The 12,196-nt window shown below is 35.5% G+C and overlaps 2 protein-coding genes and 1 long non-coding RNA gene across 3 annotated transcripts in view; 2 read left to right on the top strand and 1 right to left on the bottom strand.

Moving 5' to 3' along the window:
* LOC138135804 (EGFR adapter protein-like) overlaps positions 1-12,196 on the bottom strand; it is a 206,031-nt gene that overhangs the window by 131,112 nt on the left and 62,723 nt on the right. The window lies entirely within an intron of this gene.
* LOC138135831 (uncharacterized) overlaps positions 1-12,196 on the top strand; it is a 325,387-nt gene that overhangs the window by 285,051 nt on the left and 28,140 nt on the right. The window lies entirely within an intron of this gene.
* LOC138135411 (uncharacterized) lies at positions 6,802-9,110 on the top strand. Its single transcript, XM_069054136.1, has 4 exons — positions 6,802-7,301; positions 7,345-7,555; positions 7,611-7,924; positions 7,980-9,110. The coding sequence occupies exons 1-4, from the start codon at positions 7,236-7,238 to the stop codon at positions 8,547-8,549; spliced, it is 1,161 nt and encodes a 386-aa protein (XP_068910237.1). The 5' UTR covers positions 6,802-7,235; the 3' UTR covers positions 8,550-9,110.

The following is a 12,196-nucleotide window of genomic DNA, read 5'->3' as shown; positions in this document are numbered from 1 at the left end:
TTGTGTTCCTGTTTTTGCCGCTATTTCCTGATTTATTATTCATGTTGCGGTATATTTATGCATAAAAATGGGCAACAAAAATTGAAACTCCCGCGATTATGATATTAGAAACTTTTAAACTTTGTTCCGCAGACAGTGCGGGAATTTAAATAAATTTTACATAAATTAGGAGCCTGTCCATTATAATAAACATGCACCTGAATTAAGAAGTCGCCATAACCGATCCAGACCCTCCCATTAAAATTCATAGTACTTACAGCAATGCTCCCACTGAATTAATGCCTCCTTTTTACGGTTTCACGAAACCCGCCCGACGTTAGCGCCTCTACACCGGAGTTTATTTATCTAATTATAAGACTAAGGATCCTTCAGGATAATTAAATCTTACTCATAATGAGGCCCAAATATTTAAGAGGTATTTATTTAAAATTAAATTATGAAACACTGCTCCGGAACAACGGAACTAAAACAAAAAAGGTCAAAAGATAAAAAAACGCAGCTTTTGTGTTTTAATTTGACATATAAAAATGCGTCACAAGCTCTGCTACAATAAAAGATTTACCAGGACTGCGATCGACGAGAATGGTGGATGCGCCGGGCCAGGTCGTGCAATAAAAATAAAATTAGCCAGGACTGAATGTCGGTGGGGTTAATATGCTAGGCGAGCTTTGAGGAAATCTTTTTATTAAGCTTTCGAAATCCTTAACTTTTAAACTACCGCAGTGAGTTTTATTTCGTGGTTAACTGCATTATTTTGTGTGGATTTGACGGTACCGGAGGTGATCAACCTGTTAGCTTGTTTTACTTTTTAAAAGCGGCGAAAGAGATTTTATCGAAAGGAGCGGCGCCACAGCAGGTGCACAGAATTTGATGAGAATGGGGTGAGCAATTGCGGCTTGTCTTAATTTATCTTCGCACGTTTTTTCCCTCGAGCTAGTAAATTTTTTAGAAAACGTCATAGGTGATAAAGTGAAAAATTAGATTAGGGGGAAAAACGCTCGACGAGAGTTTTCCTACTTAGCGGTGTCCGATTACATCGATGTTTCCACTTATCGCCTAGACGTAATTGTAGCAAGTTGTGCGAGCCATCCATGCATTCATTGGCTCCTCTCCAAGGCGATAATCTCGAAATTTACACGTGCATTGCTAGTTAGCTGTACCGGAAAAACAGTTCCGGGATGAGGCAATAGAGCAGGAATTAATTTGATGCGCACACGCGCCGTTAACAACGCCGACTAATAATTTTTCAGCGGAAGCGCGCTCGTAGCCATCGGTGAGTTGCTTAAGCGAACATCGCCGACCTTATTGGAAAAATAGGGAGAGATAATAAGAACGGAGATGCGAAGCAACCGAGGGCACAGAAATAAAACATGTGTCTGATGATATAGAGAGGGTGGATGTTAAAGCGGAAAAGTATCTGGAGCATGAAAAGAGTGGTGACTTCCTTTCCACTCGTTCCGATATCGCCGAAAAACTTTATTGTTTGTGTTGTAAAAACTATATTATGATCGTTTTGGAGTCTCCAGCACAACCCATTTACTTTATTCGGGATTAAAAAACGTCAACGCTAATATTCGGCAGTAAGCTCGCCGATACCCGGTTTTATCGAGACGTATGCGACACCGCCGCCGCCGTTTCAAATGAATTCGAAAAACTATACCTGGGGGAGAAGAGATACGCCTCGGGCCGAACAATTACCATAAAAACCGTATCAACTTAATTAAAATTTTAAACGTCAAGCTCGACTCTGTCGCAAGTCGCGACTGTAAATATAGAAAACCGGAAAATAGTTTTTTTTCGACTTGAATAAGTTGATTTCGTTAAATTTCCATCAAACGACAATTCGCTCGCTCAAATATAGGTCACAACTATTCACAACCAGTTAAATGTTTGGGAATAAAAACCTCGTGAAACAGATTTTATGAGTTGAGGCGCACAGTTGATACGTTTCAGCTTTCGTTAGAGGGAAAACTGTTTGAGTTCTTCGGATGTATGATAAATCCTGTTACGTACAGGTGGCTGGGTTCATTCGCGCCATTGAGAACTCGAGGGGAATGAATAAAAGTGCTCAAACTATGCATAGATCGTTAGAAAATTGTGAGAACAAGTAAAATCTCGAGAGGAACTCTATTATTTAGCGTAGAAAACAAATTTCTCCAGCTGCAGGTGTCTGTTTGAAAGTTCGCCAAGTGCAGCCTGTACCCGGTTCATGTATTATTACGAAGCGACGTATTTGTTGGCGTTTATAAAATTCAGTTGAAACTCGGAAACTTATCATGAATGTATGTATGACGCGCCAAGTTCAACGAAGTTATAATAATACAGGCTGCGTACTGTCTTCTGGAGAAGTTGGCCGGACTAAATCCGTGTCTTAGATAAGACCAACTTCACACCGGTTTGGCATCACTGCTAAGCTGCTGGATTATTCATAAGTTTAAGCTAGTTTGTAACTCACTTTCGCCGGTTGTGGAGCAAACCATCTCCCAGATTGGTAGGTAATCACTTGCTCGTTACTTATCCGTTGGCGCATTTACATAGTCGAGGCGCCCCTCGACCCAACAAACGACGGATTCGACTGCGACCCCCTCGCAATCTTTGAATTATTTAAACATTTAGTTTATGGAAATCGTCTTCTCCTTTGTCGCTAATTTATTTAATTCCATTCGGCGAAAAGCGGCGGATCGACTTAATTGCCACATCCGGAAGATTTTTTTCACTTGATTATTCCCATTTATTTTCGGGGAGAATTCACAGAACCGAAAATTCCTTGTTTAGGTGTACTACACTTGGGTTTCTATGACATTTCAATCGATACCATCGTGCTTGTAAATTTAATTGGGACGGGCTTACGCTTCTCATGTACTCGTATATACGAAATCAAAGCAATTATTCGATGGCACAGTACGAGCTGTTATTTCTCGAAAAGAGATAAGCTCTCAATAAAACAATTTTTGTGCAGCACAGAATTATTGTGGGGAGTCGTAAAAAGAATAATCGACTCGGAATCAGGACATCAACTGAAACATGTCTCTGGCTCAGAAGGGAAATTATCGATAAACAAATCTTGTAAATGGCTGGGAAATAAAAAACGTCCCTTCAGGGAAAACAGTCTGGATTGTTACAAACGTCAGAAGTTGTAGACATCGGGCTTCGATAGAGGCCATAAATATTGCAAACTGTTAACACACTGAATTATGGCGGCTTTTGAAATGAATCATTATTGGCTGAGAGAAGCTGTTGTACTGGATTGAGAATATGTCTTTAATTAATCTAGCCTCGAGGTTTATTCTGGTAGCCTAGATAAAGCTTAGAGAATTCAGGTAGTCTGCAGATTTAGCATTTACTAAATGCTTTCTTAAGCGCCAGGTATTCACCCCACCTTCCTAGAAATTGCCGCATAAGTATGCACTGCAGAACACTTTCTGCGACCAAAAAGTGGTTAGAAAATAAATAAGATTACATAATTTACAAACAGTCAAAGCTTGTGGCTATTGAAACCGCGGGTCTCAGCCTCCTGGTTGAGTCTTTTTCAGAGTGAAACTATCGTCCTTTTTAGCAAAGCGATTTCATCAAGTTGAGAGCATGTTTAAAGATATATCTCTGTAAAAATTTCTAGCTCTATCCACGCAATAAAATGACAATAAAAGTACACCATTGACAAAGTTAGTTTCCGGAGCTTCGGAGAATTTAATTAAAAAAATGAATTAGCACGAGATGGAAATATATCGGGAATGATTTTAATGAAATTTGTCAAATAGCCAGTGGCATAGGTAAGTTTAGGGTCTGACAAAAAGCAAGCCATTAAAATTACTTCGTCTGGAAACTTTGAAAGCGGCAAAACGTCTCATAAAAATGGAATTGAAGCTGTGAGAGAAAAAAACTAGATTGATTCTTCCACATCGCTACCTTATTCGTAGACATTCGATATCTGTGGACCGCAAAATTGATTCTCAATATTCCACACAACCGATGAGTTGTTCGGTTTTAAAATATAGATCGGTATCGTACTCTAGGATAGAATGATACGTTAATTTTTCTTAGTTAAAAACGACTTAAAAACCAATAGATGTGATTTTTAATTTTCTTTTTCACAAGACTGTAGTTACAATATTTTCTGTAGTAATATCATAATAGCTTTGAGTTTGCCGATTAATTTACGGTAACTTGTTGCATATTGGTTACACTGTCAAATTTGCACGATTTGAGTCGCCGGCGCCGTGTAGGACGTTTCAGTAAATTAATCATTAATAATTCAAAGCTCGAATGGTATTTGATTAAATTATTTTTTACAAACATACGGTTGTAGAAAGGATGCTAAATGAAAGTATTTAGTTGTCAATTTTTTTATTATAGTCCGATGAATCAATTAATAAGCAGAAGAACTGTCATACTGCTATCTCTTTTCAATATATGTAATGTAAAAGAAGCTATTGCACTCTTGTACGTATTGTATTAAGCCCCTCCCACTATGCATCTCGTTTTGGCATTTGCGATTAGAGCAAGAGGCGAGTTACATTAGCGATGTCAAATTTTTAGGTTAGGTTTTAACCAAAATTGTGATAATTTTGTTTAGTTTTGCTTGAAATTTCCACCATATGATGCCAACGAAAAGCTACGCAGTAAGTGGACAGATTCATTTGCGGAATTTGTAATTGCAAAAATAATATTGGAATTTCCCAGAAACTGGACTGGAAGTTTTTTATTAATTGAATATGTACAAAAATTAACGCCGAGAACTTCAGCCTCATTTATAATTCATCATCTGATGCATCAGATCACCTCCTGTTATGAAACCATTCCTTGATCCTGCACGCAATATACCCTTCCCTTCAGAACCAGTGTGCTTGCCACATTTACCGCTACCGTCATTACAGGAACGCTTAAAATTTGCTGTTTTTACTGTTTTTTGAGAATAAAATAAAAACAGAGGAATGCATTTGCAGAAAAACCACGAAAGAACACAACTCAAAATCTCAAAATTTGTAATGACAAACTCATAACCATAAATTTTCAAATATTGGTAGCACGATGCACTGCTGTCAGATGTCAAAAGCAGGCGCAGGTCATGTCGACTTCTTAATTCGGACTATAATTAAAGAATGCACTGTATGTACAGGTTGTTATGCTGAAATGCTGCTCAAATGCTGAATTTTATTTGGCGATTTATTGCGATCGAGATCAGTAGGAATTCGTTCATCGGGTTAGTATTGCTCCTAGATTATTTGACAATGGAATGAAGTAAAGAAAGTACGGAAAAACAGTTTCAAAAATTGAGCAATTTCTAACTCATTTCGGTTCCTAATCCTAAAGTTTGAATATTTCAAAAGAAACATTGTGACAGATTAAATTTGCAAACTACAATGGTTATGTTATCTTTAGGACTTTAGGTTCGGTCAAATACTACTACCAACTGTGCATGGCAAAAATTAAAAAATAATTCGAGATCATTACAACTTCGTTGAATTAACTGAAGTATAGTAATATGATTATATTTCTGTAGTTTTGTTCCGCAACAGTCAAAAAACTAACAAATACAAGGTGATTCACGAGTAATAATGAGTCTAACAATTTAGTGATGCAACCAACAATACATGTCTCCCATTGTTTTTTAGTTTGTGTTTTTATTGATTATTCCACATTTTGATTAAATTTGACAAATGTAATGTCGGGCATGTGACTACGTTGTATAAAATTAAATTATATATTTTTTAAATCTTAATAATCAGTACAAATGTAATGTTGGCTCCATCACAAATTTCGTTAGGCTCATTTATTACTCGTGAATCACCCTGTATAGTGACCATTTTTGTAGCAGTACGATCTACACATGTGACCATAAAATTACTGGAATATGGGAATGTGACATCAATGTAAATATTATTGACGTCGTAAGGAAAATACAAGTTAGTAAAACAATTGAATATTATAATGTGGTCGTCTTCACTTGCCAAGAGAAGAAATTGTTTCTTTTATTGTTTTCCAAGCCCATGTTTTTTACAACGTCAGTTACCCGTTTGATTTTTGGAAGAGTTGGAAGAACAGAACAGCATATTTCTTCTGATACACTCTATGTCTTTTGTCGGTAAGCAAGATCATTATATTTTCGAGTTTTCGAGTTCTTTTTTCAAACTACTGCTAAGTATTTGTATACTTAATTTAAAATTCACATCATGGTTATGAACAATGTTACCATCAGGAGTACTACAGTTGGAACGTTATGCTATCGTGTCAAAAATATTATTCCCTAGAATTCGAACTTTTAGGGAAATAACGTTTTTCATGTTGTGTCTAACTAGAATTTTCAAAAGTAGTTTTGAATGCCTAAGGTTGGTTACTATGAACTGAGAGATTAAGTCCAACTAATCTGCCGCCAGAAACCAAAATTGATTATGAAACGAAAAAACCTCCACTGCTTATAGAGAAATTAGCCATTTGCAACTGTGACAAGGAATTCGCTGCCTTACGGTTACGATATCTTTTGTTTGTCACCAGAAATAACATAGCCTCCAACCTAACCAAATTTATGGCAACCTAATAATGAATATCCCTAAATCATAGGGAGTAATTTATTTTCGACACGATTATAGATGTGAATTGGGGACTGGTCGTTCGTCGTTAAGTTGGCACTACCAGGAAAAGTAACTAGGCGCGCTGCTCAGGCATTTGGAATTGATGACAGATTTCTCACTAACGTATAGTTCAATCGCGACCTTCAGTTTGACAATCCACTTCTAAAACGATTTTTACAATATTTGATTTAAAATTCGCTTGAGAATAGACGTTTCTAGAACGTTCTTCTCTTACACATCGCCATCTGATCTTCCCTCATTTTACATCTTGGGAACATTTGCATCGGTTCACAACGACCAACAATTTGCCTTTTTGAATATTTAACAGACAATTAAACAAAAATATTTCTTTGCATTGTTAAATCCTAAAATCTCCTTAAATCGGACCACATTATTTTCAACCTTCTAAGAACCCGTAATGTTTTTCCCAAAAATACTAATTATAAAGTTAACTCTGGGGCACTTTACTTAGAAGTCCGTAATCCCTTGAGTGCTAACGAACCCAATCACAGATAAGGAACGATGGTTTAACTTGCTCTCACCGTTGTTTCAGTCAATTCTTGTACCTAGGGCGTACCTATAAATATAAGAAAAATGACACGGACAGACTAGTATTTCAAGTTTGTTGGCACAGTGAACAGTGTTAACATAAGAACTGTTTTTAAAATGTCAGAAGCTTACTGGTCATTTAGTTCCTACAATTCAAATAGTACCGATGAATCAAACGAGATAGTAAATATCAGTGTAAATAGTGATTTCACTTATTGTCGTGTAGTATTTTAGTGACACAGGTTATGGAAGTTCAGAAGAAGATGAGAACAATCCCGAAGTTGTGTCCATAGAAAATGAAGGTTCTGGAGGGCAACTGCAACGAAACCTTGCTAAACTGCGTCAGTTGGGAGACCTGACTTTGAAAAAAATGAATGCTCGAAGGCAAAAACTTCTTGTCGTAAGACTTTTGGCTGCAAAATCCTTGCTGGCGACAGGTAAGTCAAGTATTTTAGGAATAGACCGAAAAATTAAATCTCTTCGTATCTGTAGAAGTCCAGCTGAAAGCCATACAGGAAAACTTGCTCAATCTGGTCAACCCCTCACCATCTCTTCCGGATATTTTTAAGATAGGACAAGTGTCAATCTCTCAAATCGAATTCGAATACAAGAATATTCTACAACTGAAATGTTTGCGACACTTTTTGGTATGCACTGTTACATTCGGTACTAAAGTATTTTTGAGTAAAATTGTGGAGGCAAATTCTAAAGGCGTAGTACGATTCAATATAAATCACACATTTTGTGACTTGCCGCCCAACTTTAAAATTAGTGTGTCAGTTCACTGTTTTACTATTTCGAAAGAAGTAAGTTAAGATTCGACCACATCGATTGAACTAATTTCATCGTAAATGTTTCTAGTGTTTCAGACAAAAGGTTTTGAATGGCTTCAAGAAATTATGCTTCTGGCGCCGTCGCACAAATTCTTATTTTACCTTGCTTCAACAAAATGAAATCAACATTTCACACATAAATCGCAAAATTGAACTTTTACCTAAAATTGGGGACGCCGGAAGATGTAAGATATTTGTTAATGTCGACGCCGAGGTAGATTATTCTCACTTTCGACTTTCGGGGTTTTTGGATGTCAGCGAAAATGGTATATTTTGGGATGAAAGATGGTGTGTCTTAGACGGAACAGAACTGAAGTTTTACTATTATTCTTCGGACATTACACCATTAATGACATTTAATATAAGGTCATGCATTGATGTAAGTGATGCTAATATATTCTATGCGTCTAGGAACAGAACGCTAATGTTGAAAATGTACGATTCAGACATCATATTTTCGCGTTCATTTTACTATTTTTTGTCAGCAAGATCAAATTCTGCATTTGAACAATGGAAAATTCTCCAAAAGGTACTGCTAGTTATACAAGCCTGGAAGGATTCGTCTGTTCCTAATTCCAAGATAAAGAAATCGTCTTAGAGTAGAAAAAATGTTTAAAGAAAATTATTATCCAGTTGGTACGAGTATTTGTTGTTATTGTGGTTTATGTCAACATGTTGTTAATAATAAAGTCAATAATTCAACGGTCGCTTTGCTTTTATCATACTTAACACCCCACTCTAAATTTAAAGATTTGTGTACATCCCCAACCAAGCATAACTGACAGTTCTTCGTAAGAAGTTGTCTTGGCAACTACTTATTTTCAAGTGAAGTTTATTCAAATTTTGATGGAAAAAATGGGAAACAGTGAAGATCGAGTTAGAGACCCCATAGACATGCTGGAAGTGTTTCAAACAATGTGTGCACATTCTGTGAAACAACGATTGTACAAAGACGAAATACATCATGCTGTGTGTTGTTTGGTCATGTCTAAATATGGACGTGAATTACAAGAGAGATATAATAAGCTGAGAATTAGGAGAATCAAGAGAGAAAACAAACGCAATAATTTTGGAGCTAGTAAAACATAGCTACTCTTAATAATTATTATTAAATTATATTTTTTTTTGGTAAATTAATAAATACATATTTAATTTTGTACATTCGTGTTTTTCTATAGTATGAATGTTTGTTAATTGAAATCGATTATTATCAAGGCAATATTATGTCGAAATAAAAGTCCAGGAGCAAAGAAACTGCGTGGATACGTATGATTTCTTCCCAGTTTTTGTTTTTTTGTTAAAAAATCGACACAAAAGACTCCTTTCTGTTTTGAAAAATTCACGTGGATTAGAATCGATGTTGTTAATTTTATTAAATAAATTTAATTATGAAATGCTGTCGTTGTTACTGATTTGGAAGTTTAATTTGGCAGCACACATATATCATTGAACATACCTTGAACGTTTTAATTAATCCTTCAACCATTAGATTTAATTCCAAACGTTAAGGTAAGAGGATTAAAATTTGAAAAGGGAAATGAGCTTCAAAACAAGCGCGAAGCCTTTCAAAGAAATTTTACATATAAATATCAGTATTGTATATTCAGTGTTAAAAGTATATCTTCAGCGACAATCATAGCGTGTGTTGTTTCTTTTTACCTTTGAAGTATGTATTCCAAAACGTTCACTCTTTATACCTTCCAATTGGTATGAGGGTAACAAATACGACCAATTTATCTTAAATAAATAATAATAAAAATATAAATATTACTTGATAATTTTGAACACAAATATTGGGTGAGTCAAAATGATTGTGGATAAATGTGGCACCTATGTACGAACATCTATGTGGAAGGGGTAGAATTGACATTTGTATGACATTTCATAGGGCGGCATGAAACTCCGCACAGGTCCCTAACCAGCGGGGTGTCATAAAATTATGGTTGATAATCCCAAAACGAAACTCCGCACCGGTCGGGCACAGGTAATCTGGACGAACGGCGCAGCGCCCGGTAGGTCATCCTTAGAATGGTTTTTGGAAAAATTATAAGATTTTAAGATTTTTAAGCGTTTTTGAACTATTTTAAACTTCTTCCTTAGTTTTAAGTGAGCCGTTTGTTTTAAAAGATGTATCCCATACGTGAAATCACTAGTCAACGAGGTAAAACACAAATTATGTGTGAAAATTACATGTTTATTTTCCATCATGTGCTTGGTTTCAGTGAATCCCGCTGGAGGTGTATAAATAAAACCTGCAAAGCGTTTATACTTACTGTTGGTGAAGGAAGTGAAAGAATATTCTCTTGGGGAAAATTTTCACATTACCTGTCCTTCGTGCGGAGTTTAGTGCACCCAAAATGGGCAAATTTTTGGAACGTGCCGAGATTCATGCACCTTTAATCCTTTTACCTGCATCGGTGCGGAGTTTCGAATCGCCCATTTCATATGGGTGCATTTGATTTTTTTGTACCATTGCACATTGACTTGACAATTTTCAAAATTGTGCGACTATGAACTGTCAAATAAATGTCAACACTATCCTGCCCACACAGTTGCCACATACATTTTCGTACATAGTTGCTATGCTATAGCATAGGCTCCAAAGCAAACTCGATTTATTTTTTAAATGATCGCTCGGTACTTCGTGACTTAACCTAACCTAAATAGAAATCATTTTCAGATGATGCACGAGAAGACTTGCACTACCAACTGCATCAGTGTTGCCAATCCACTATTTTCTTTCAATTATTTATAGTCACTCGGTATTAGCTGGAGGTGTATTTTTTACCAAACCAAATCGACTGTTAGAGTATTCCTAGCACAATACTAAATACTAGAGTAAACTTGACGCAGAATAAAGCGGTTTCGGAGAGAAAGTATGATAACAATACTAAGTAAGAAACTAAAAACAGAAAAATAAATACATTTTGCATTTAACGTTGAGTTGTAGATTTAACGTGTGAATATAATTTAGAATAGAGTACAAAGTAAAATTAAAAGATTCAGGTAAAAATTTCATGGAAGTAATAACTGATTTATTATCCCTTTGCAAAGATCCAGAAAAAGATATTGTGTTCATAGAAGCAACTAATTTGTTTTCAGAGGTAATAAAGGACATTTTCATTTATTTTAAACAAACTTGGACTAGACGTATTTTACTTTGTTTGTGGAGTTGTCAGACTTATTTTAAAAGGATAAAAGCACAAAGATGATGTACTCGTATAGTGGTCTGAGATAGACACAGGTGTGATGAAGCTTTTCGTTTTCTAGAAAAAGAAATTAACATCGTATCATCGTATTAGGTAAAATTTGTCTTCAATTTCGATAAACTCCACAATATTCATCGTTACTTATTTATCTTCTACTTTTCTTCGAAAAGTTTATGCCTAAAATTATGTGGGATATTGGGAAGATATAAAGACTAACCCTTTAATAAAAATTTGCAATCCATAGGTTTGGCAAACTTTTTCTTCAAAAAAAGACTTTAGATTTTTTGTTACTATCTTTGCGGAGTCAGTTATGATATACCGGGTGTCCGAGCGAAAAGTTCGGATGCCTCATTCCGGTATTCGAAAATTTGAAACCTTATTATATGAGTCGGCGCATAGGAGGGGGTAATTTACTTTAGATGTCATATCCTAACTCCGCTCTCAGCAGCCCCTAAAGTCCAATTTTTACCCTTTTGAGGTGACGTCATTATCTAGTAACTTTACGTATGTTTGAGCTAGGATCAGAAACAAATTTGAATTGATCATAAATAACTATAAATGTGTCAAATTTGTTGACAATTGCTTCGAAAGGTTATGTTTGTAATCAATGTAATAAGTGAAAGAAATTAAAAATTGTCAAATTGACAGAAGCATAAAATAACCTCAAAGTGACCATCAATAAATAAACGTGCCTTTTTTTGTTTCTGTCGTTTCAATAAAGAGCAAGCGAGGAAGGAAATCGTGACGTCACCTCAAAAGGGTAAAAATTGGACTATAGCTATCCCCGCTTAAAAAAATTTAACTTTCATTGACTGATTATGAAAGAGGACTCATTATTTAGTACGTTTCTATTAAAAAAAAGTGATAGTTTGCAAAGGAAAGTTTGTGAGATATTTGACTCAAAAATAAAATTCAATAATTTTATCAAATAGAAAAATTAAGTTGATTTTTTTTAGCAATAAAAACACGTGAATAAAGGATTCAAAACCTAAACAGGTGCAAGAATCTTATTTAAAATGTTTTAAATTTAGCAATT

The sequence above is a fragment of the Tenebrio molitor genome, chromosome 7, assembly GCF_963966145.1.
Source record: "Tenebrio molitor chromosome 7, icTenMoli1.1, whole genome shotgun sequence".
NCBI lineage: Eukaryota > Metazoa > Arthropoda > Insecta > Coleoptera > Tenebrionidae > Tenebrio > Tenebrio molitor.
The sequence above is the reverse complement of the archived record's forward strand: the minus strand, read 5'-3'. Positions and strand labels throughout refer to the sequence as shown.